Source organism: Chiloscyllium plagiosum, chromosome 14, assembly GCF_004010195.1.
Source record: "Chiloscyllium plagiosum isolate BGI_BamShark_2017 chromosome 14, ASM401019v2, whole genome shotgun sequence".
Classification (NCBI taxonomy): Eukaryota; Metazoa; Chordata; class Chondrichthyes; order Orectolobiformes; family Hemiscylliidae; genus Chiloscyllium; species Chiloscyllium plagiosum.
In genome coordinates, this window is record NC_057723.1 from 34,730,876 (window position 1) to 34,757,856 (window position 26,981).

Here is a 26,981-nt window from a genome sequence, read left to right on the forward strand (position 1 = left end):
GTCCCTCCTCCCTACCTTTTATCTTAGCCTGCTTAGCCTGCTCATTCCTGAAGAAGGGCTTATGCCCGAAATGTCGATTCTCCTGTTCCTTTGATGCTGCCTGACCTGCTGCGCTTTTCCAGCAACACTTCTTTAACAAGGGGACAACATTTGCTATCCGACAATCTTCTGGCACTATTCCTGTAGACAATGAAGACATAAAGATCAAAGCCAAAGGCTCTGCAATCTCCTCCCTGGCTTCCCACAGAATCCTAGGAAAAATCTCATCCAGCCCAGCGGATATATCTATTTTCACACTTTCCAGAATTGTTAACACCTCCTCCTTGTGAAACTCAATTCTGTCTAGGCTAGTAATCTGTATCTCAGTATTGTCCTCGACAATATTGTCTTTTTCCAGTGTGAATACTGATGAAACATATTCATTTAGCACTTCCCCTATCTCATCAGACTCCACACACAACTTCCCACCACTATTGTTGATTGGCCCTAATCTTTCTCTCGTTATTATTTTACTTCTGATATACCAAGAGAAAGTTAGAGGATTTTCCCTGATCCTATCTGCCAACAACTTCTCATGTCCCCTCCTGGCTTTTCTTAGCTGTGTCTTTAGGTCTTTCCTGGCTAAATTGTAATTCTCAAGCGCCCTAACTGAGCCTTCACGCCGCATTCTTACATAAGCCTTCTCCTTCCTCTTGATAAGAGGTTCAACTTGTTTCGTAAACCGACCACTTCCTCCCTGCCTGACAGGTACATACTTATCAAGAACACGCAGTAGCTGTTCCTTGAATAGCCACATTTCAATTGTACCCATCCCCCGCAGTTTCCTTCCCCATCCTAAATCTTGCCTAATTGCAACATAATTGCCTTTCCCCAAGCAATGACTTTTGCCCTGCATTATATACCTATCTCTTGCTATTACTAAAGTAAACATAACCAAATTGTGGTCACTTTCACCACAGTGCTCACCTACCTCCAAATCTAACACCCGGCCAGGTTCATTAACCAGCACCAAATCCAATGTTGCCTCACCCCTTGTTGCCTTGTCTACATACTGTGTCAGGAAACCATCCTGCACACATTGGACAAAAGCTAACCCATCTAAAGTACTCAAACTATAGTATTTCCAGTCAATATTTGGAAAGTTAATGTCCACTATAACAACTACCCTGTTACTCTCGCTCCAATCTAGAATTATCATTCTATCATATCCTCAACATCTCTGGAACTATTCGGAGGCCTATAGAAAACTCCCAACAGGGTGACCTCTCCTTTCCTGTTTCTAACCTCAGCCCATACTACTTCAGTAGACGAGTCCTCAAACGTCCTTTCTGCCACTGTAATATCATCCTTGACTAAAAATGCCACACCTCTTGCCTCACCCCTTGTTGCCTTGTCTACATACTGTGTCAGGAAACCATCCTGCACACATTGGACAAAAGCTAACCCATCTAAAGTACTCAAACTATAGTATTTCCAGTCAATATTTGGAAAGTTAATGTCCCCTATAACAACTACCCTGTTACTCTCGCTCCTATCTAGAATTATCATTCTATCATATCCTCAACATCTCTGGAACTATTCGGAGGCCTATAGAAAACTCCCAACAGGGTGACCTCTCCTTTCCTGTTTCTAACCTCAGCCCATACTACTTCAGTAGACGAGTCCTCAAACGTCCTTTCTGCCACTGTAATATCATCCTTGACTAAAAATGCCACACCTCCCCCTCTTTTATTATCTTCTCCGTTCTTGCTGAAACATCTAAATCTTGGAATCTGCAATAACCATTCCTGTCCCTGCTTTATCCATGTCTCAGAAATGGCCACAACATCAAAGTCCCAGGTACCAACCCATGCTGCAAGTTCACTCATCTTACTCTGGATGCTCCTGGTGTTGAAGCAGACACAATTCAAACAACCTTCCTGCTTGCCAATGAACTCTTGCGACCTTGGAACCATATTTCTGACCTCACTACTCTCAATCTCCAGGACACTGGAACTACAATTTAGGTACCCATCCCTGCTGAATTAGTTTAAACCCTCCCGAATAGCATTAGGAAACATCCCCCCCAGGATATTGGTACCCCTCTGGTTCAGGTGTAGACCATCCTGTTTGTAGGGGTCCCATCTACCCTAGAATGAGCCCCAATTATCCAGGTATCCAAAACCCTCCCTCCTGCACCATCCCTGTCGCCACATGTTTAACTCCTCTCTCTCTGTATTCCTTGCCTCGCTAGCACATGGCATGGACAACAAACCTGCTATAACAAATCTGTTTGTTCTAGCACTAAGCTTCCACCCTAGCTCCCTGAACTTCTGCCTTAAATCCCCATCCCTTTTCCTACCTATGTCATTAGTACCTATGTGAACCAAGACTTTGGACTGCTCCCCCTCAATGCTCCCGAAAACATAATCCGAGACATCACGAAACCTGTCAATTGGGAGGCAATACACCAACTATTAATCTGTTTTGGTTCCACAGAACCTCCTATCTGTCCCCTAACTATGGAGTCCCCAATGACTAATGCTCTGCTCATCTCCCCCCCACCCCTTCTGAGCAACAGAGACAGACTCTATGCCAGAGAACCTGTACCCCATGCCTTACCCTTGGTAACTCGTCGCCCCCAACAGTATCCAAAACGGTATATATGTTATTGAGGGGAACGGCCACAGGCGTTTCCTGCACTGCCTGCCGATTCCCGTTCTGTCCCCTGACTACCTCCCTGTAACTCCTCTCAATAATCCCCTCTGCCCCCCGAATGATCCAAAGTTCATCCAGCTCCAGCTCCAGCTCCAGTTCCATAACATGGTTTTCGAGGAGCAATAATGTGTAGATACTTGAAAGTGGAATCACTTACAGATATCAAATGTACAATCATAAGGATGACAAGACATTTATTTAGCAACAGTAACAGCCAGGGACTGAGAAAATAATAATAAGGTCATGTTTATTCTGCTCCAAGCACAGGTTGTTTTCCTTATTATCAATAGTATATTAAACAATTAAACAAAGTCCAAACCCAGCTCATTTATCCTGGAAGCATATTACAAATAGTTTCACTCTGGCTCCTCACGCTGAATGAGACATTCTTTTGTCATGCTCTGTGGAATGGACCTTCCTTGTCAATGAACTGATCCTTATCTATACCCTCATCCTCAGAGGATCACATTCAATTCCCCCCTTTCTTTGCATCCGAGACCATTCCCACCCCACCTCAGGCAGCTCCAGAGTAAAGAGCACTGCATGCTACAGTGATATGGCACATTCTTTCTGGGCTATATTGAAAGACTGCACTGGAGTGGTCCATGCATCTAAACCTATAGTCCATTCCATTGTGGCCCTGGAGAAACAGTGAGCAGTGTTATATATTTGTTCTGTGTCAGTCTGAGAAATTTGTAATCATGTTTTCAGACATGTTTGAAAGGGGTTACCCATGTCTCTCATTCTTGTATGGTTCAAGAACTACAGAAAGACGCTGGAACCAATGTGCTCGTACGTAAACATTATGGCAGTTCCCAGGAATTCCAGCTCAAACTTCCAAAAAGTGGCATCAGTTGTCACATATAATTTGAGTTTTGAAGGAATGTAAGCCTTTGACATTGAGAAACTCTAAAGGTTGATTATAGAGGACATTCAAAGCAAGCTGAGTGCATCTATCACACCGTGTACCTTGATGTACTTATGGCTTAAGGATGGCGGGAAGAGCCAACAGGTACCTAGTTGCTTCTTGAAATGAGTCACCAACATATAAAAAAAAATCAGAGTGATTGTGACCTTGACAGCCCTTGGGTAGGCATTGATATGCTGTCATTCTGAGCACAACTCCTGTTCCAGTAGATGACAAACTGTTGGTAATGGTCCAGGCCATCATTAGTCAGCACCTGTATTCTTTCTAAGAGTATTAGAAAATACAGCAAGGCCACAGATGTATTCTCCTCTGCCCCTGTCGGAGATCCGTACCTCCCTCTTTAGACTGTACAGCAGCTACTTGTCACGAACGTTAGAAATAAATTGTAGAAATCATGTGACAGGTCAGAAAACATCCAGATGCTATTAATCAGTTTTAAGAAGGACTATCAACCAACAACTAACCTGCCCTTTGGAGATTAACTTTTGCAGAGCACTCTTAAAACATGACTTGCTAATTGTTACCATCACATGTTGCTGAGCAAGTTCATCACGTGATGAATTGGGCACTGAGGCAGCCCAGCTACGTAATAAGGATCTTACTCTACTGATTTTTTAAGAAGTATTTAAATGAGTGCTTTTAATTATTTTGACATGTTCCCTGGATCTCTGTCCAACATGATGAATGCCACATGTGTGATATTAAACACTTTCTAGGCCGCCACTTGCAGAGAAAATTGTAAAAGAACATTTATGGATAAAATATTCCCAACAGATGACACCAGGAAAAAAAAACCTGATTGCTGTTCTACACTATAGTAAAGAACATTCATTATTGCCAAATCCTATAACATCAGCCAAAATACAACATAATAATACAAATGACAAAACCAGTGGATCAAAATATTTGACACAGCAGACAATTTACTAATAGCCAGTTGTAGATAAGTATTAAAGGAGGGGATACAGAGTATTTCTAAGTGCTATTGAGCTATTAGTACTAAAAGCTAACTTTGAAACCACCATAAGAATGTTACAATTTATACCTAGGACTAACCCAGCAATCACTAGATGGGTGTGAGAGAACAAACTTCAGAGTGACATCAATATTGGAGTTTGGAGTGCGGGGTGGATTTGTCTCTGATTGTCCCAATTCCAAATCTTGTTTTGCTCAGGCAGCTGTGTCATTTTTGCTGCTTGGAGCAGGGGGATAGATGGATGGAACATTGCTACAACATCTTGCCACAATGTCAGTAGGGCCATTGTGCAAACTGAAGATAACAAATTTTAACAAGGTTCTAAATTTAAACTTGCTGCTTTCTGAGAACTCAACTTTGTTAGTTGGACAATTTTCACTGTCAGGATCTAATTCTTACAAACACGTAAATCTACTTTATGTAGACATGCATTTGTGATAGATGAATGGTCAACCATCCCAATAGGTGGCACCATTCTGTCAGTTATGACTTTGTAATTGAAATCTACAAGAAATGTGGGATTTTTAAAACGTCTTCATTTGTGGTGGAATTTTAAGATGCTAAAAAAAAGAGAGGGACAAAAACATGTTGTGTTTGGGTCGTGGTCTGATTTATTTTCCATCTCAAACAATTAACTTCACCAGTAAATTCTTTGGGATATAGATTTTCAAACTGAGTGTGTATTGCAAATCAAATTTTTTAACACATTCATTTCCTAAATTAATAGCAAAGCCTATAACTTTCAAGACAGTAAAACGAAAAAACTTATTTATCAATAAATTATAATAAACAATTTTACTTTATGATAAGGAGTTCAACTTATAAAGTATTCACTTTTGAAATGTAATAACAACATTTCTGTGCAGAATACCTTGTTTTAGAGTTTAAACCTTTCGTCCTGGTTATACACCACAGAATATATTACACCAAAGCAGGTTCAAAGTCATATTAGCAATAAATGGAAATTTATATCTAATAAACACATTCCAATGAGCACATTTAATCTTTATATTTGGCAGCAAGATCAGAGATGCAAAGGAGGTTTAAAAGAGGTAAAATGGTTTACCTTAAATTCTGTCTCAATATTGGCTAATTGTGCTAGTTCATTACTGAGTTCCAAAGCCGTAAGGACTGGGTCTTCACTTGATAAAGACAAATGAGCAGCACTTGCTAATCCCTTGTATGCATTCATCCTGGACCTGGAATGACTAAAAGAATCTCGTTTTTGTTTCTCAGCACACTCACTGCATTTGCAAAAATAGTCATGGGGTTTCTCAATCCGTGCACCCTTCAGAAGGAGTATGTGTACAATCTCATATTCCTGGCAATGAGAAGCAAGAATGACTGGAGTAATGTCTTGGGAGAAACGTGTACCGTCCTCATCATAGGCGTAAAAATCATCGTCCCGAAGTTCTTGCTCAAGAGGGCTGATGGCCAAACGATGTCCCTGCGCAAAGGCTGAATGATTTAAAATTGCCTCCACTATCCTCACATAACCTTTGCTGATTGCCAGCAGTAGTCCATCACCAATCCGTGCAAGATTCTCTTTTTTTAAAAGGAGCTCTGTCACTTCCAGATGTTCATTTCCCACTGCAAGTTGTAAAGCGTTTTGCCCCATGTAGTCTACGCAATTGAAGTTCAAGGTCTTTGACTCCTCTAACATCTTGCGCACCACTGGTATATTTCCATATTCCGCTGCATCCAGAAAACGTTCCTCTTCAGGTGTCAAATTTTTGCCCCTCTCATTGAACATGTAGGCTGGACCTCTGATAGCCTGTCTCCTTCCCTTCTCACGAAGGGTGGTGTGCCTCCTGTGCATGGTTTGAATGTTGCTGTTATCCGAACTACAAAAGAAAATAGAAGAATACACAGGTATTGCATTTGCTAATTACAAAGTAAGTAGATACATTGACAGTTATTGATGTTTTTAAAAAAATATTAAGAAAAGCTAGCAATTAAAAAAAAAACCAGAAATACTATAATTGACCAGCTGTCGAATTGCTTCACATCAGAAAAGTAGTTTAGGTTGACTATTGATGCAAATCCTGTAGTATAATTAATGAGTCTTAGCAGCCAGTTTCCAAATATAGCTTTGTGTTTCAGATCCTGCACTGCACTGAACAGCTATCCCATGTGAACACAAGTATTAAATGTTATTTTGAATATTTTAAATTTAAATCCTCTGGTTTTGCCCTAATAAAAAACTTACTTGAATTTCATAAAATGTACTTAGGTGTTTAAAATATTTCCTTGACATTTCCCTAACTTTTTCTCCAACACTGGTCAGACCCAGAAGATTTAGGCTATTATGAATGTAATGAGCATAAACAGATGATAATTCCGAATAGTAGGTTTGGTCAGAGCATTGGTAATATTATCCTGATTTTTTTTTGTTCTCATTGAACTTCCTTCATCACGTATTCTGCATCATTCACGTACACAGCACCTTGCAACCCTTAGATGTCTATCATCTAGGATGACAAGGGCAGCAGAAGCATGGGAACACCACCACCTGCAAGTTCCCATGCAAACCACACACCCACAGACCCACACACCATCCTTATTCAGAATTATATTGCTATTTCTTCTATGACACTGGGACAAAGTCCTGGGGCTCCCTCCCATAACACTATGGCTGCACCCATACCATGTAAACTGATGGCAGCTCACTACTTTCTTAAGGGCAGTTAGGGATGGACAATAAATGTTGACCTGACCAGCGATGTCCACAACAATTCCATGAATGAATGAATTAAAAATTAAATAACCTACTGCTTTAATTCAAATGTCACAGCTTACTTTAGCTATTAAGTACCAACACTTGCCCATTGCCTGGGTTATCCTGGGTCCTGAGCTCCACCAAATGAAAATACGGAGGACTAATCTCTAAATGATACCCTGTCCCTTGCTCTGAGAGATACAAATACTGTCACAAAAATCTGGATGCTTGGTAGTTCACTGTATTTGCAGATGCCAGTTTTGGGAGAATCACTGAGCACAACTGAGCAGGTGCAGAGGAATTAGAAGTAGATTCTAAGGAACTAGCTTTCTGCTGGACAACTTTACATCTTACTGTAGGGAGGGATAAATGAAAACTTGCTACACCAACCCAATAAGGGAAAATTTACAAGAGGTATAAACTGACAACTGTTTGATACATTGGATTGGCTGCCAGGACGCTTCTGTATAGTGTTGTACTATTTGGAGGAACTGACCTCTCATCTGTGTGTTGTGCTTGTACAATACAATCCAGCAAAATATGGACTATGCTGTTTCTTCTATGCAGACAGCAGAGGGCAGGTGTGGTGCCTCTCAATTACATTTACTGGGGATACTCAGTGTGTTCAGTAATTGCTCAGATTATGAGATCCATTATTTCATGCAGATTACAAAGTGGTGAGTTTGCATCCAACAGGTTGTTTTATCTGGTGTGGAAACATGTATGTTATCTCTTGTAATGTAAGAAATTGGATCTGGATATTGTGTATTTGAAGTATCCAGAGACATTTATCACAACTAACTACAATGTACACACATTACGTTCCACAGGCACATAAGTGTGTGGGCTTAAACTTAAGCTATTAGTTTACTGTAGTGGTAGGATTAAAAATGACATCTTCAGATTGTTGTGGGTTAATTGTTAAAGGTTAATTGCACATCTCAATGAGCAAATGAAATAAAGTGGAAAAGTACATGGGAAACAGGCCAAATGGGAAAGCAGCTTGTTTTGACTGAGGAATAACCATATGATACTCCACTGTTGTGAGAATTGTCCCACTTGACTGTCACATGGAGCCACCTGGAGGTTTTTTTATATAGTGGAATGTCCTGGAAAATGCTGCAAGTACCACAGAATGATGATATGGCATGTCATCTCAGATTCAAAATAATATTAATATCAGGGACTTTGCCCTATTCAATGGATTTTACCTTGGACTGGGCTTGCAAATAGTGTCAGGAACTCTGAGTTCTCCAGACCAGCCATTGTAAGCTGGGTGCCCAAAGGGCTGAAGACAATGAGACCCATTACTGAACATGTCTAAAGTAATTTAGGCGAACAGCTCCACTCATTAGTTTACATATGTTTTGAATATTTCTAAAGTAGATTACTGGTTAATGTATATATGCACTGCTATGTATACATACATATTTATTTATTGCTTTGCATATATTTCTGTTTAATATATACTTACCGCTCAATATGTTAATTTACCACATAATACATTCATCACCACTTAATATATCCATACCCACCAGTAAACTTTTGTTACTTTGAATCACTTTATTCAGAGATTACTTTGTAACATCGAATCTATTCTCGAACTATAAACTTTACACCAGGGAACAAATTTCCAGTAGAGTGTCATAATTCAGGTGATTTGAGGTAAGATGGTGTATGGGACTTCTTATTTTTAAGTCTAATGCAATGATAGGCAGGACTTATACACTTAATGGTAAGGTCCTAGGGAGTGTTGCTGAACAAAGAGACCTTGGAGTGCAGGTTAATAGCTCCTTGAAAGTAGAGTACAGCTAGATAGGATAGTGAAGGCAACGTTTGGTATGCATTCCTTTATTGGTCAGAGTATTGAGTACAGGAATTGGGAGGTCATGTTGTGGCTGTACAGGACATTGGTTAGGCCACTGTTGGAATATTGCATGCAATTCTGGTCTCCTTCCTATTGGAATGATGTGGTGAAACTTGAAAAAGTTCAGAAAAGGTTTACAAGGGTGTTGCCAGGGTTGGAGGATTTGAGCAATAGGGAAAGGTTGAATAGGCTGGGGCTGTTTTCCCTGGATCGTCGGAGGCTGAGGGGTGACCTTATAGAGGTTTACAAAATCTTAACGGGCATGGACAGGATAAACAGACAAAGTCTTTTCCGTCTGGGGGAGTCCAGAACTACAGAGAATAGGTTTAGGGTGATTGGGAAAGATATAAAAGAGACCTAAGAGGCAACTTTTTCACTCAGAGAGTGGTATGTGAATGGAATGAGCTGACAGAGGAAGTGGTGGAGGCTGGTACAATTGCAACATTTAAAGGCATTTGGATGGGTATATGAATAGGAAGGGTTAGGATGGATATGGCCAGGTGCAGGCACATGGGACTAAATTGGGATGGGATATCTGGTTGGCATGGACGGGTTGGACTGCAGGGTCTGTTTCCATGATGTACATCTCTATGAATCTATGATAGAATGACATCATGAGCATGTCTCTTAAAGACATACTGACTGAGACAAAGGACAACATTAAGCTTGACGGAGAAGATGGACAAGTTTTTCCAAGCTATCATACACTCAACAACTCTCAAGCACTCACCATTCATGCTTTGAAATATATCATTGTTCCTTCAATGCTGTTGGGTCAAAATCCTGGAAGACCCTCCTTAACAACCTTGTAGGTCTATCTATGGAACACAGATTGCAATGATTCGAGAACGGAGGTCACCACCACCTTCTTAAGGACAAGTAGGACTGGGCAGTAAATGTTGGCCAGCCAGCAACACCCACATTCCCTTGAGCGAATGAAAAGAATATACTGCTATTTTGTTATCATGCATAACAATGTGAGAACCAAGGTGCAACAGCACATTTTTGTCTTTTCTGAGGATGACAGAAGATCAGATTCTCCAGCAATGCCTTGAATGATGCCAGAAATCCATCAATGCCACATTACTCCAACAATCAGCTATTGGCCTATTTTTGATTTCACTCCACATTATGTCCATTTTAAACACCCTCATTAGACACCCATCCGTCTACTGCCTTCCAAATTATAGCAAACCTTTTATAATAAATATGAAGGTGCCATCAGTTTTTTTTTCTCAAATCACTTGCTTCTGACGCCAGTGTAACTTCGGCGTCAGTTTGAATGTAGGTAACATATTTAGACTCTTATGTATTAACTTACTGATAATCCTATGCAGTGACTGTCTCAGAACAATAAACAAACCAATTATAAATTTAAAACAGATTATTTCTTTCAGTTGAAAAAAACATATATCATCATAAAAGTGCTCTTATGGCATGGTGGTGGTGTCCCCTACCTCTGAGCCTGGAGGTCCAGGTACAAGTCCCATCCTGCTCAGGAGCTATGCAATTAACATTTCTGACATGGTGGATTAGAAAGTATATATACCTATATGAACCTTTAAAGAAAGGTAGGCACTGCAGGGGGTGGAATGCCTTATTTCCCTCTCCAACTCCATTTTGATTCAGTCCTCGTCCACTCTCCCAATCTTTTATTCACCTTTGGTCTTATTACACTGATGAGGTTTGCAGGTAAATTGGGAATCAATTGGAACATGGGTGATTTAGTTGTGGAGGATAAAGGAAAGAAAAATGGCACAGGTGATTTGGTGATGGGTAAAAAATATGGTGTATGACAGCACTTCTGGATTAAAAAAAAAAGAAAAATAAACCTAGCAACTGAATACCATTAAGTGTGAACTTTGGCTATTCCATCAAATATTGTCAATGTTATCTGGATCAAACTATCTCCTTTTTATCCTGCATTTTTTATTTTTTTATTGAGGAGGCTAGTTAGTCCATCTACTATAAGTGCTCTCAGCCTGTTCTCAGCATATGTAATTCTCAAAATAAAGCATAAAACATACTTAGTTTCCAACATGCATTCTAAAGAAACAACGTACACCTACATAAAATTTCTTTTCTAATTCAAGGTCTTTTTTAACCACAGGGGTGTAGAACAGGAGAGTTAATGGTAAGAAATCTATTGGCCAATAATAACCTCAAAGAATTTAAGTATGATAATCAAACCATTATGCAAATGTTGTTAATTCAGTGAAAAGTACATTAGGATGAATATTGATTGAATTCTAGTAATATAAATCACAGGTCTCAGGAGCCATTTAACTATGAACTACATAAAAAGAAATCACAATGAGACCAATCCCATAAGATAACTATAGGTTTTAGATTTATTGTATTAAACAGTTGTCCCATTTGAACTCAATTATAAAATGTTAATTTGAATATTTTAAGTTTTAAATGATTCCCTGATTTCCTCCTAATAAAACATATTTGGAATTTATAACCAGTGAACAGTGCACAAGTTCTCATTTGGATCCTATCCCTGTCAGTGGCTGAGAAAAATGAAGGAGCCAACAATGTAACTTGACTTTGCTGGCCTCACTTCACACCCTTTGGTTATGGAGTTATGAAAACAATTAGTGTGAAAAAATTGAAATCAGCAGAATATATAAAACAACATGAAAATTAGACTATTGTGAAGAAAACTAATTGACACAAAATAATAATGACAAATCTCAAGAATGGGTTAGAGTGAGACAGAATAAGTAATTTTGAGTTACACTGATTTTTAAGAAAATTAAAATCATCAGGAACCCTATGAGAGTTATTAATGGTTTCAAAGATAACTACATATTTAATGTGAAACCATTATCATCTCATTAAGTAATCTTGGGCTGAAATTCCATCTTCAACAAATCCTTTTGCTTCTCCTAAACTGCAATCTTAATTGTACAAAATGATATGTGTCTACCTGTTTTGGAGTGGCAGAATTTCTTTGAGGGGGTAGAATTAAAATTGAACTTATAATGAAGACAAAATTTGTAATACAAAATACAAGTTTAACTGATTGTCATTGAGTGAGTTCTTAGCTTCACCAGAGAGCAATACACAGTCATCAGTGTAACTCAAAATTACTCATTCTGTAATACTCTAACCTGTAGTTGAGGACTGTATCAACATTTACTTGATATTATTATTTTCCTCATAACAATCCAATTGACATATTTTATATTTGCACATCTGCATTTATTTCATTACTGACTGCAGTCATGGAGTCATTCAGTATGGAAACTGACCCTTCGGTCCAACCAGTCCATGCCGAACATTATCCCAAATTAAACTAGTCCCACCTGCCTGCTCCTGGCCCATATCCCTCCAAAACTTTTCTATTCATGCATTTATCCAAATGACTTTTAAATGTTCTAATTATACCCACATCCACCACTTCCTCAGGAAGTTAATTCCACATGCAAAAATTTGCTCTTCCTGTCTTTTTTTAAATCTCTCTCCTCTCACCTTAAAAATGTGCTCCTTAATCTTGAAATCTCCCATCCTATGGAAAAGACAATTGCCACTAACTCTATCTATACCACTCATTAATTTATAAACTTCTATAAGATCGCTTCTTAACCTCCTACGCTCCAGTGAAAAATGTCTCATTCTTTATAACTCAAACCTTCCAGGTCCCGAACTAACTCGGGAGGATAATAAGTAGTAGTGCTGGCACAGTTGTAAAGTTACTGGATGAGTAGTCCAGATTATTATTCAGGGGACATGGATTTGATTATTGTTCAGAGGACATGAATTTGAATCCCACTGTGTAGATAATGAAATTTAAATTTAATGAACATTTGAAATTAAAAGCTAGTCTAATGGTGTCCATGTAACCACTGTCAAATGTTGTAAAGTCCAATCTGGCACTAAATAACCTTTAATGAAAGAAATTTGCCACCTTTGTTTGGTCTTGTCTACATGTAGCTGCAAACCCATTGCAATTTGGTTTATGCTTAACTACTCTCTGGGCAACAAATACCATTCATATCCCATAAATAAAGAAAAATAACTAAACCTTTGTCAAATTGGCAGAATAAGAATGAATTTCTTTAAGTCAAGCAGGCTTAAAAGCTTTATGTAAAACTTAGATGCTATTCCACAAACTTTTTGAGTTTAATGTTTTAAATCACAATCTCTGCCTTCATATGTCCAATGTGTTATTGGTGCTTACATGCCTATTTACATGTCCTCTAGAAACAATTTTTAATTCCTTTGGTTATTGTATTACCAAAATCTTTTGTCTTTCTCTGTCATTACTTTTCATTTAATCTCTCATGTATTCCAAGCTGTAACAGACCTTCCTTTTGCACCTACGCCAGATGCCTCCCCACCAATTTCTTTGCCACATAAATACTTACAACCTTTTCGATCTCCAACATTTTAAGTGCTGATGAAAGGTCATTGACCTGAAGTGTTGCCTCTGTTTCTCTAACCATAGTCACTTGACTATTTTCAGCATTCAAGGAATCATACAGAGTTCAAGCACTGAAGTCAATCATTGGCCCACTAAGTTCATGATGGCTGTAAGAGTTTACAGTCACTAACAAGAAAACTAATTGTTAAGATCGAAATTTATCGTTGGATAATAACATCTCACTGTGAAGTTCACTAATCCTTGACGTTATTGAACAATCTTCTTAGTTTAATAATAAAGTGGAAAAAACTTAGGAAGATAGCACTTTACATGGAGATACCGGGGTAAGGAAATTCTGGGAATCTGTGTCAAGTTGTTAAAAAGCAAAAGGATAAGATCTGGAAACTTTGTGTAGTGATTGGAACCAGGTTGACCTCATTGACTACAAGGTCATTGATTGGGGTTGTTAACCTGGGCAATCAGGAAAGTGCTGGCTGACCAACATAACCAAGAGATGGTTCCATCCGTACCCGGGTGTTCTTAGAGAAGAAGCACTCAGTGTCTAACAACATCCTCGAGGTTTTCAGGGAGAAGTGGGCACCGCAGGGAGTGGAGTGTTTTATTCCCCACTCCCCCCAAACTCTATTTTGATTTAATCCCTGCCCTCCCCTTCACCTTTTTGATCACACAGCATTGTCCTTTGATGAGAAGGGCACTGCTTGTAACTGGCCACTCGGGTGTTTCCTGTCTTCCTGGTGGTGGAAAATGATTAAAGATTTACACATCTGTTGTCTTTCACTTGTCTCACACCTGCACACACATGACATTGGTGTTGGGGAAAAAGGGGGAGAAAAAAGAAACAAAATTTAACCAAGAGATGGTTACATCCATGCCTGAGTGTTCTTAGAGAAGGAGCACGTGGGCTTTTGCCCGAAACGTCGATTTTGCTGAAGCTCCTCGGATGCTGCCTGAACTGCTGTGCTCTTCCAGCACCATTGATCCAGAATCTGGTTTCCAGCATCTGCAGTCATTGTTTTTACCTTGTTGATTTGGACACTACAGGGTGTGGAGTGTTTTATTTCCCCTCAAAACTCTATTTTGAATCAATTTCTGCCCTTCCCTTCACTGTTTGATCACGCAGCAATGCCCTCTGTCACAGGCCATCCTGTGTTAGGCGGTAGTGTGGAGAATTGGAAAAAAATAAAAAATATAAAGAGACGCCGTAGAGGGGGTCGTTATGGCTGATTGCCTGCCCCTCTTCTGGGGTGTAAATAAAGGGTAAGTTGGTGATGGGATACTGGTCTAAACAAAAGAGATGGTGGTTACGTCTGGGCATGGGTGTCCCTGGAGAAGGAGCATGTGATGTCTACCAACACCCACAAAGTTTTTAGGGTGAGGTAGGTACCGCAGGGTGTGGAGTGTTATATTTTCCCCTCTGGTTCTAGTTTGATTTAGTCCCTGCCCTCTCCTCTCCTTTATTTTGATTATGCAGCTTTGCCCTTTGATGAGAAAGGCACTGCTTATCACTGGCAACTCAGGTGTTTCCTTTCTTTCTGGTGGTGGAATATGAATAAAGATTTATGCACTCGTTCACTGTGTCCTACACCTGCACACTCACGACATGGGTGCTACGGAATTAATAAGCACTACTGCTGTTTGACAGTAGTGTGGGGGTTTATTGGGAGAAAAAAATGCCAAGGTATTAGAATCTCCTCAGTTCGGGCGACTAACTCTAGCTGGCTGGTCACAGCCATGTATTGTGTACAATAAATAAAGGGTGACTTGGTTACGGGATACCAGCCTCTGTGCAGTTATTTCAATGGCACTGAGGGAAAACAGGATGTGCCTGAAGAACACTTGTTTTCTCCAGTCATCTTTGAGTTGGGGTAAATATTTCTGGCATAATGCCTTTATTTGGAAAGCTTGACTCATTTGATCCTGCTGTCGAAGACTGGGTCCAGTATGTGGAAAGAATGCGATACTTATTTGTGAACAAGTGACAATGGGGCAGATGAAAAGCAACAAATAATCCTTCTGACTGCTTGCGGATCTGTAGCATTTTTGGTTATAAGAGGCTTAACTTACCCAGAGGCACCAGACACTAAAGCCTTCCAAACGTTGACAGAGTTGTTTTTAGGAATATTATGACTCAAACCTTCTCTAAGTCTGAGATGCTATTGATTTCATTCAGCTGTGAGAGAAACGATAGAATTATTATCAGGACTTTTGACGAGACCGATACGACTGGAAGAGGCATGTGATTTTGTGTTAACTCTGAATGAGATGTTGAGAGACTGTTTGGTATGTGGGATTAATAATGTAACCATGTAGAAGCACCTACTAGCTGAAGCCCAAATGGTCTTCAAATAGGCACTGCAACTGTCATTGTCATTAGAATATGTGGCAAGTGGAGCATGGGAGCTATAGGACATCCCAATGGAAGTGGACACCCTCACCTCTCTGACTGAGCTTGGGGAACATTGCATGCGTGTAGGCAATGGCAGAGCCTCACACAAGGTATGTCCTGAGCAGAGGGACCCTAGGCCAACCCCCAGCAGAACCCCACAACAAAGCTGAGCCTCGGCCAAAATTGGTCTTAAACAGGATTCACGCAGGACTCCAACCTATAAGTTTGCACACAACCTCAGCCAGATTGAGAACGTACACTGGGGAACCATTGCAGATTAAAGGTATGACTTCGGTTCAGGTCTCTAATGAAAAGCAACTGGTGCAGTTAACTACTGATGGTAGTAAAAGGCACAGGCCCAAGCCTAATGGGGTGGAATTGTGGAGAAAGATTCACCTGGATTGGCTCAACATTCTTTGATTACAAAATAGCTGCCTCAGTGAAGTCCTGCATGAATCCTGTTAAAGACCAATTCTGCAACCACAGAGACAGCTGTGTCAGTATCAAACTCCATAGGAACTGAGTGACCATTTAACCAAACATTCATTTTAATTGGTTCTGATTTGAAGTGAAATACCCAAGCGTACCAAGATCTTGGCACTATCAAAATGGCCACCGTCACTTTTCATGTTGAACAGGAAGCAATTCTGTGATTTTGCAGGTCTTGCCCAGTGCCATTTGCCTTGAGGGCAAAAGTAGAGATGGAAATTATGAGGCTGGAGAACACAGGAATCATCAAACCATTTCAGTTTGCAGAATGAGCAGGACCGATTGTACCGATTGTGAAACCTGACAGCTTGAGTCACCTTTGTGGGGATTTTAAACAAGTGATAAACTGCTTCTCGCGGCCAGATAAATACCTAATCCCTTGCGTAGAGGCTTTATACGAAAAGTTGGCCGGTGGGGGGGGGGGCTGTTCTTTACAAAACTGGATTGAGCCACAGCTACCTGCAATTGCAATTAGATGAGGAGTCCCAGAAGTACGCTACAATTAGTACGCATAAGGGTTTATACCAATGTAGAAGACTGCCATTTGGGGAATCATCAGCCTGCGCCCTTTTCCAGTGGACCATGGAGAACATTCTACAACTTGATGAAAGTTTCTGCCTGAAACGTCGACTCCCTGCTGTTCTGATGCTGGTTGACCTACTCACTAGTAACAGGGAAGACCAATAAAGAGCACTTGAGAACTTGGACATTACGCTTCAATGTTTTTCCCATATGGGTGGATGCTTTGGAAGGCACCCACAAGAGACCTTCTCAGGTTACAGAGTCGACAAACCAGGTTACACCCAATGGAAGAGAAAATGAGAGTGATCAAAGGAGCCCCGGCTCCCAAATCTGTACCAGAGCTTTAGCCTTTCCTTGCGTTAGTGAGTTATTACAGAAAAATCATACAAAACCTAGCCTCCATCTTGGCACCCCTACGCCTGCTTTTGAAAAAGGGTCAGACTTGGAAATGGTCATGTAGCCAAGAAGTAGCCTTTAGGGAAGTGAAAAAGTTGCTATCATCATCTAAAGTGTTGGCCCACTACGATCTGAAGTGAGAGGTAGGGTCGACATGCGAAGCCTCCCTTCATGGTATCAGGGTAATGTTGGCTCACCAGTGGTCCAACAGAGAGGAACACCCAATAGCATACGCTTCCTGGACTTCAGCTGATGCTGAACGCAAACATGCCCAGGTAGAGAAGGAAAGTTTGGTAGTCATCTTTGGTGAGAGGAAGTTCCACCAGTACCTTTATGGACAGGAATTTGGCATAGTAACAGATCACAAAGCCCTACGAGGGCTATTGAAGGAAGTCAAGATGCCCATAGCTTCTGGTAGAATTCAGTGGTGGGCCCTTATTCTCAGTCCATAAAGGCAGAACACTATCCAGGAAGCCAAGTGGTTAATGTGGATGCCTTGAACCACCTCCCACTGATAGATACTCCATGGGTGGTGCATCCCCTGGAAGAGTCCATTTAGGTTTTGAAATTCCAGTCACTGCTGACAATATCCAACTGTGGACATAAAGATCCCATCCGAGCAAACTGAAACAGTTGGTGGTAATGGGGGAAACAGAAGGGTCATCGCAACTCGAATTGAAACCTTTCTGGACCCAGCAAGATCAGATCATTGTTGAGAATGGCATATTACAACGGGAGCAAGGGCAATTGTCCCAAGTAAAGTTCACCACCAGATACTGGCTGAATTACACCAGGGTCTTTCAGGTGTTTCCAGGATGAAGATGCTAGCAAGAAGCTATGTCTGGTGGCTGGAGTTGCATGCCAACAAAGCTGCGTTGATGGGGTAGTGATCAGAATGTCAATAAGGACAAAAATGTGCCACCAGCCGCATCCCCACATTCATAGGATTGGCTGGGTAAATCCTGGACTCGGTTACACATTGACAATGCGGGTCCTTTCATGGGCTCAATGTTCCTGCTCATTCAAAGTGGTTGAATGTGCATAAAGTTCATGTGGCAAACTCAGGGTTGACAATTGAAAAGCTGTGAGCATCGTTCCCGATACATGGACTCTCGAAAGTATTGGTCACAGACAATGTGACATCATTTACCAGCAGGGAGTTGGAATATTTCCTAAAGTCCAATGGCATTCAGCACATACCATTCATTGTTCAGTGGAAAGAACAGTCCAAATATTGAAGACAGGCTTAAAGAAGCAGCCCACAGCGTCAATTGATACCAAACTGTCTCGATTCCTGTTCAATTATAGGACCACCCCACATACAACAAGAAGGACAGCTCCTGCAAAAGACTCCACACCTGGTTAAACCTGATATTCTCAGACCTGGGTGGGGTGGCAGGTTGGGTGAAATGGCAGCAGCAATGCCAATGATGGCCACATGCTGCCTCTAAGTAGGAGAGACAATTTAATTTGGGTACCAAGTTTGGCACTGGAACCATGGAAGTGAGTGAACATAAGTTTGACACGTAGAGTTTAATGTGGGAAAATGTGAGATCATGTTCTTTGGCAGAAAGAAGAGAGGAGATGAATACTATTTAAATGGAGAAAGACTGCAGAAGGCTGTAGCACAGAGGGATTTGAAAATCCTTGTGCATGAATTACAAAGTTAGCATTCAAGTTCAGTGAGGAATAGGGCAGGCAAATGGAGTGTCAGACTTTACTTCAAAGTAAATGGAGTATAAAAACATGTTTCACTAAAACTATACAATGCACTAGTTAGATGAAATCTGGAATGATATAAACAGTTTTGGTCGCCTTAATTAAATAAACATATACTGGCATTAGAAGCAGGCCAGAAAATGTCCAATATGTTGATCCTGGTTATGGAAAGATTGTCTTCTATGGAGTTTAAAAGAATGAGAGGTGACCTTATTGAAGCATACAAGATTCTTAGGAGTACTTGACAAGCTAATGGGGAGAAATTGTTGTCTCTAGTTGGAGAGTCTAGGATCAGAGGGCATGATCTCAGTGTGGGGTTGCCCAGATAGAACAGCAATGAGGACACATTTCTTCTGGGGCTAATTATCTGTGGATTTTTTATCGCAGAGGGCTGTCATGACTGAGACATCAAGTATGTTCAAGGCTGAGGTGGACAGATTCTTAATCAGTTCAAGGCAGTCAAGAGATGTGGAGAAAAGACAGGAAAGTGGAGTTGAGGATTATCAGATCAGCCATGATCTTCTTGAATGATGGAGCAGACTTAATGGGCCAGATGTCCTACTCCTGCATTATGGTCTTGCGATCGAGGGGAAGATCATCCAGAGATAAGAACAAAGGAAGACAGGTAACAAGAAAGAGAGGGAGAGGGACTTGAAGACCAAAAGAAAAGTCTATGGGAGAAACCATTTTATGTCCTCTGCAGTCCATATCTTGATCCAGAACTATATTCTGCATTAAACTGTAAATCACCAACTGGGGTTTATTGATGTAATTTATCCAAGAACTGAATAAACGTGTTCTGAATTTTTCTTAATAGAGTTACAATTCACAATTGATCACAATGAAGTTACTGTCAAGTCTCTTCCTCCATTAAAGGGGGGCAAAGACCCCTTACATGGGTTTCTGTAAGAGCAACTCTGTATCCCTACTTCACTGACCTTTACCCAAACCACTGAAAATTATTTCCTTTCAAATATTTATCTAACTCCCCTTTCAAAAGATACAATTTTCTATGATTATTTCAATTTTCCAGCATGTTGTACAAAAATGTTTAAACTGTTCTTATACCATGTTTTAAATATTATATATTTTAAACCTGCACTTGGAAAATATTTGACCCAGATTTTGTGCTTGAGTTTATCTCCAATATTCATCTGCAACAGAGAGCAACTTCTGCCATTCATATTCACAGTTAAATGCAGAATCTGCAATTTAAGGATGTGCGGCTGGGGCTACATCTTCAGTAATTTTTGCTAAGGTGGTTGTGGGGACTGCTTTGGAAAGCTGAAAATGTGTTGCTGGAAAAGCGCAGCAGGTCAGGCAGCATCCAAGGAGCAGGAGAATCGACGTTTCAGGCATGAGCCCTTCTTCAGGAATCAGATTCCTGAAGAAGAGCTCATGCCCGAAACGTCGATTCTCCTGCTCCTTGGATGCTGCCTGACCTGCTGCGCTTTTCCAGCAACACATTTTCAGCTCTGATCTCCAGCATCTGCAGTCCTCCCTTTCTCCTAGAAGACTGCTTTGGAAAGGCCAACTGCCCTCAAGCAGTGAATAGCCATCACAACTCATTAAGAGCTGAATGAGTCAAGTTAGAAAGGGTTTAAAAGCCTCTCAGTGGCAGGCTCAGGAACCAGCCCTCCAGACAGGTCAAGAAGACAACTCCCACCCCTTGTTCTCCCCTCGTCTACCCCAACTAGTGCCAGGAGCACTCACAGACCACCAGTAGAAATATACAAGTTCCAAAAGCCACAGTCTAGTTTTGATTTAAAAATGTTGGAGATTGGGTGTCACTATCTTGAGGCAGCTTCTCTCTGACATGCTTTTCATCATAGTCTACTGGTCCTTTTGAGTTGGTAGGCCTCTGGTTGGCTCTCAAACTCTGAGAGTTCACTCATCACCCATATTTGGATATTTAGCTCTCTCTAAGCCAATTGAGTGGGAGTCCTGCTGTAAATCAAATGATTATCTTGTCTCTCCCCCCACAACATCTGGGGAAAATTTCACACTCAGATGCAGTCTCAACCTCTGTTTGATGGAAGGTAAATCCTACACTTGAAGTGTCTGCAGATATTAATCAATTTGCAATCGCTGCACTGAAAAGAACCTGCACTTTTATGTTGTGATGCTGGTGTTAATGCCCCAACAAAGGTTATGACTAGCTAAAGAAAGGTAGCTGGATTTTCAGTAGTGTACTTAGTTCTTAAATATTCTTCAACAACCTCTCTGGTCCTGAAAATATAATTGTGGAGCATGAAGTATCTCCATTATGATGAAATGGTTTACATATGATTGCTCAGCTTCTATCTTAATTCTTGTGTTTCATTATGACTATTGTTTTAAAATCTTAATAAAATACTAAGTATTCTTATCTCCCTGATAAGCGGTCTGTGAAAATCCTTCAGTGTGATTGAATGTATGGCATCATTGTTCCTTGGTGCCTGGACACTCCATTGGTGCCAGATTCAAGTTAATGTAAGGGGAGGTGAAATTCATGCCACAGTAATTGCTAAATCTTGGAGGGCAGCTTTATTTAACTTCACTGTGAGTGCTGTGACTTCAGTGCTGACCTTCCGTGCTGGCACTTGACATGTTAAATTTTCCCTGTAACTGTGATGATTTTTGCCATGGTTGCACTTTTGACAATGCCACATTTTTGCTGCCACAGTTAATTGATTTGATTGAAGTAAACAGTAGTAAAATGAAACTGAAATGGGAGTTAAAAGTGAAAAAAGTGGTTAGTAAACTGCAGACAGGAAACAATAAAGATATATGAATACAACCAATCATGAATGGCTAATTAGGATGAATTAATAATAAGCAAGGGGCTCAAAATATTTCTTTCATCTCAGGAGCTAAACTATCCTCTGCAATAAGAGTTTAAATAAATTAAAGATATAAAAGTTCAGTTTAAAATTAATTGTTTTTATATTTAATAACTTTGAGGAATTTTTAATTCAGGGCCTGCTTTTGAATACAAAACTTTTGACTGCACATGGAATGTACAGTTTGGAAGCAGGCCATTCAGCCCATCAGGTCTACACTGACCCTCCAAAGAGCATCCCACCCAGACCCATCCCTTTCTCTATAACCTTTGTTGGCTTGTAGTGGTACATAGCTAACCTCATGAGGGGCAGAATGTGCATGGGCGTGCTTCAAGTAAAATTTCTTAATGGCATTGTGCTTGCAGAATTTCAGGTGCAGTACCTGTTCCTAACAGTGTATGTACAGTGATTTCTACCCATATTTCTGTTGTACAGTATTGCACTCCATTACAGAACATATTTTCTCCTAATGGTGTGTTTAGCAGCCTCTACATTTGTAGCAATTGTAGGTTCAGCTAAGCATACTGATCGCCAAGAAGATGTGGTTATGCTTGGAACCGGAGCCACCTACCATGACCAGCTGTAGCTCCAGGTTACAGCTGTGTGTTGCTACAACAATTTGGACCCTTTGGAAGAGTGTGGGAGTGGTGTGGTGGGGGTAGGGGTGGTGGGGGGAGGGCAGGGAGGTTGGTGGGGAATTGTGGATTGGTATCAACACCCCAGGGTTCAATTCCTTGGCTAGGTTGTTTCAAGACCTACCTCTTTACTGTACCTATGATAGAGGTTGTGGGACTGTTAGTCAGATCTTCCTGAGAAGAGGAAGGAACAAATATGAAGGCTCTGATAGCTCCTTTTAGGAAACATTTGCAAGTCCTGTGCGTTCTGCTGCAAGTGAAGGTTTGCTTCTCCATTTTCTGTCTTCTTCCTTATTTTCTCTCTGGTGTCCTTGGTCTTGTTCTCAGATACATGACAAGATTTTACCATCTTCTGCTCTTTAGACAATTGCAAAGACGTAGTTGCAGGTATCCCTTCAGGAATGGAATTCAGCGAGATCATATCCTTTGCAGTTTGGCTGTGTCCTTGAGGAAGGGCTCCGTTTTGAGATAGTAGAGTTGCATTGGTTATGTTGAGTGAGATGACTTCTTTATGACAGGTAAGAGAAGGACTTATTTGACTTCTGTTATGGACTTGGCCTAACCTAGTGACTGCTTTTTCATGTCGAATTGGAAATCCTCACATTATGAATTAATGCCTCTCTCTCCAATCTCCATTTGAATAATTTCTGTTCAGACCTTCTCTGTGGCACCAAAACTGCTCTATCCAAGGTCACCTTTAACATCCTCTGTAACTGTGACCAAGGTGCATTAGCCTGATCATCTGTCCATAGCCTTCATCACAGCTGATGAATCCATTATTCTCCATCACTTCTCCTACATTATTGAGTTCTGTAGACATTTCCATTGCTCCACTCATACACAACCAGCAGCCAATACATCACCACAAATGGCTTTCATTTCTTGGTCATGCCCGAAATTACCAAAGATTTATCCTAAGCTTCCTCCTTTTCCCTACCTACATGCCACACCTCAGTGACACTACATGCAGATGAGAGATGAAATTTTAAGTGGGTCTAAAGGGAGTGGGCTATGGCTAGAAGTGTGACAGAATTGTGTGAGAAGATCAGGACTCAGGAACAACTCGCTGCACATTTTAATTAGATTTCAAGAGTCAAGGTGAGATTCTCATTTGGCAGCGGAAAGTTACCTATTATGAGATTATGTGTGTTAACGAGCTTAATAATTTCATATCACACCTCATAATTATTTAGTTTCCTATCTTACTGCCTGTTGTGAGCAAACTAGATGCTGAAAATTCTCAACAAGGAAGTCAGAGTGGATATGTGGTGACGTCAGCTCACTGCTAGCTGCAAAGAGCTTTCAAATTGATCAGCATCAAACTGCAACTCATGGACATGCACCTCATTGCCTATGGACATTGGCATCCAACATATGATGCCTCTAAGCAATGTCATGGTATTTCTGATCAACCTGCAGTACATGTCTTTACTTCAATGCTGCACCTTGGTCTGCATTGATAATTATCATTGTCATACTATAGCAAGGACACTGTGCACTCAGAGACACCCAGTTCATGAAAAGGACCAGGCTGCATCTCTGGCTTGTTCACTTACTATCACTGTGTTCACTCACTCTGAGCCTTCCTGGATGTCCACAACATCCTGCATTGCATTGCCTTGCCTTGCATTTTTGTGCCTTGCTCCTCAGCCAGAGATAATGGGCTCAAAGTATAAGGCTGTGTTGTCTTGCATTTAGAACATAGAACATAGAACAGTACAGCACAGAACAGGCCCTTCAGCCCACAATGTTGTGCCGACCATTGATCCTCATGTATGCACCCTCAAATTTCTGTGACCATATGCATGTCCAGCAGTCTCTTAAATGTCCCCAGTGACCTTGCTTCCACAACTGCTGCTGGCAATGCCTTCCATGCTCTCACAACTCTCTGTGTAAAGAACCCGCCTCTGACATCCCCTCTATACTTTCCTCCCACCAGCTTAAAACTATGACCCCTCGTGTTAGCCATTTCTGCCCTGGGAAATAGTCTCTGGCTATCGACTCTATCTATGCCACTCATTATCTTGTATACCTCAATTAGGTCCCCTCTCCCCCTTCTTTTCTCCAGTGAAAAAAGTCCGAGCTCAGTCAACCTCTCTTCATAAGATAAGCCCTCCAGTCCGGGCAGCATCCTGGTAAACCTGCTCTGAACCCTCTCCAAAGCATCCACATCTTTCCTGTAATAGGGCTACCAGAACTGGACGCAGTATTCCAAGTGCGGTCTAACCAAAGTTTTATAGAGCTGCAACAAGATCTCATGACTCTTAAACTCAATCCCCCTGTTAATGAAAGCCAAAACACCATATGCTTTCTTAACAACCCTGTCCACTTGGGTGGCCATTTTAAGGGATCTATGTACCTGCACACCAAGATCCCTCTGTTCCTCCACACTGCCAAGAATCCTATCCTTAATCCTATACTCAGCTTTCAAACTCGACCTTCCAAAATGCATCACCTCGCATTTATCCAGGTTGAACTCTATCTGCCACCTCTCAGCCCATCTCTGCATCCTGCCAATGTCCCGCTGCAGCCTATAACAGCCCTCTATACTGTCAACGACACCTACAACCTTTGTGTCGTCTGCAAACTTGCTGACCCATCCTTCAATCCCCTCATCCAAGTCATTAATAAAAATTACAAACAGTAGAGGCCCAAGGACAGAGCCCTGTGGAACACCACTCACCACTGACTTCCAGGCAGAATATTTTCCTTCTACTACCACTTGCTGTCTTCTGTTGGCCAGCCAATTCTGTATCCAGACAGCTAAGTTCTCCTGTATCCCATTCCTCCCGACCTTCGGAATGAGCCTACCATGGGGAACCTTATCAAATGCCTTGCTGAAGTCCAGAAACACCACATCCACAGCTCGACCCTCATCAACTTTTCTAGTCACATCCTCAAAGAAAGTTTGTGAGGCATGACCTGCCCCTCATAAAGCTGTGTTCACTGCATTTAATCAAGTCATGCTCTTCCAGATGGTCATAAATCCTATCCCTCAGAATCCTTTCTAACACCTTGCCGACAACAGACGTGAGACTTACTGGTCTGTAATTGCCGGGGATTTCCCTATTTCCTTTCTTGAAGAGAGGAATTACATTTGCCTCTCTCCAGTCCTCAGGTATGACTCCAGTGGAGAGCAAGGATGCAAAGATCTTCGCAAGTGGTGAAGCAATCACATTTCTCGTTTCCCAAAGCAGCCGAGGACAAATCTGGTCCGGGCCTGGTGACTTGTCAAACTTAATGTTTGACAAAATTTTCAGCACATCAGCTTCCTCTATCTCTATCCAATCCAGCATGCACACCTGCTCTTCAAAGGTTTCATTCACTACAAAGTTCGTTTCTTTCATAAAGACAGATGCAAAAAACTCATTTAGGGCTTCCCCTATCTCCTCAGACTCCACACACAAGTTCCCTATGCTATCCCTGATCGGCCCTACTCTTTCTTTGACCATTCTCTTATTCCTCACATAAGTGTAAAGTGCCTTTGTGTTCTCCCTAATCCGTTCTGCCAAGCCTTTCTCGTGCCCCCTCCTGGCTCTCCTCAGACCATTTTTGAGCTCCTTCCTCACCTGCCTGTAATCCTCTAGAGCTGAGCTTGACCCTAGCTTCCTCCACCTTATGTAAGCTACCTTCTTCCTTTTGACGAGAAGCTCCACCACTGTAGACACAAATCCAGGAAGTTTGTCATAATCGTCAGCAGTCCATTGTCAAGTGTAGGAAAAGAGCCTTTGGTCAGGGGTTCTTGGCACAGTAAGTAAAGAACAGCCTCTGATACTAGTTTAGGGGGTTGGATAGAGTCAGTCAGCCACTTGGGCTGGTCAAAATCAGTATCCTTCCATTATTTCTACCCAATTGTGGCCTGTTTTCTTCCTGGAATGGAAGAGAGGCAAGTATTAAGAGAGATGAATGCATGTGGCACTGCAGGTTTGACATCGCTCAGTGAATAGGAAGCAGATGGGACACATGGGATTGGGGTTTGGGGGGTAATAGTAAAGTAAGAGAAGATCTATAATACCGCTCCTTCTCTATGTTGCAGCCAGTATGAGTGTGGTAGAGAATGAGCCTTGGTCAGAGATGGGTACGGTAACAGAGATACCGTGAGTGTGAAGTATTGGAGAGAAGATCTTTGAACTTACCCTGAGGCATGGAGAAGGTCATTGACCTTCCTTAAACAGTGCTGTGCATTCCTTCAGATGACAGAGAGTGCATTAACCTGCATAGCAACTTCTGACCAAACTGACGTGATCTGTTGTTGTGGCCTCCACTGCTGGTCCTGGGGGAACAAGATCAACCATCCTGTCCAGCAGTTATTCCAGGTCCCTGCCTGCAAAGAGAGGTGCCAATTCCTCTGCTTGTGCCATGTCCGGGCCATATGACAGGATCTGGCAAGGCAGGTCCAGACTGATGCTGGTCTTAGTGTCCAACAGCCTTT

The 26,981-nt window shown here is 41.3% G+C and overlaps 1 protein-coding gene across 1 annotated transcript in view; it reads right to left on the reverse strand.

The window, feature by feature from the left end:
- Positions 1–26,981, reverse strand: part of LOC122556621 (short transient receptor potential channel 7-like) — a 148,632-nt gene that overhangs the window by 102,718 nt on the left and 18,933 nt on the right. Inside the window, exon 2 of the mRNA XM_043703527.1 lies at positions 5,668–6,445. Coding sequence (XP_043559462.1) covers positions 5,668–6,445 — 778 coding nt within the window. The remainder of the gene's footprint in view (positions 1–5,667; positions 6,446–26,981) is intronic.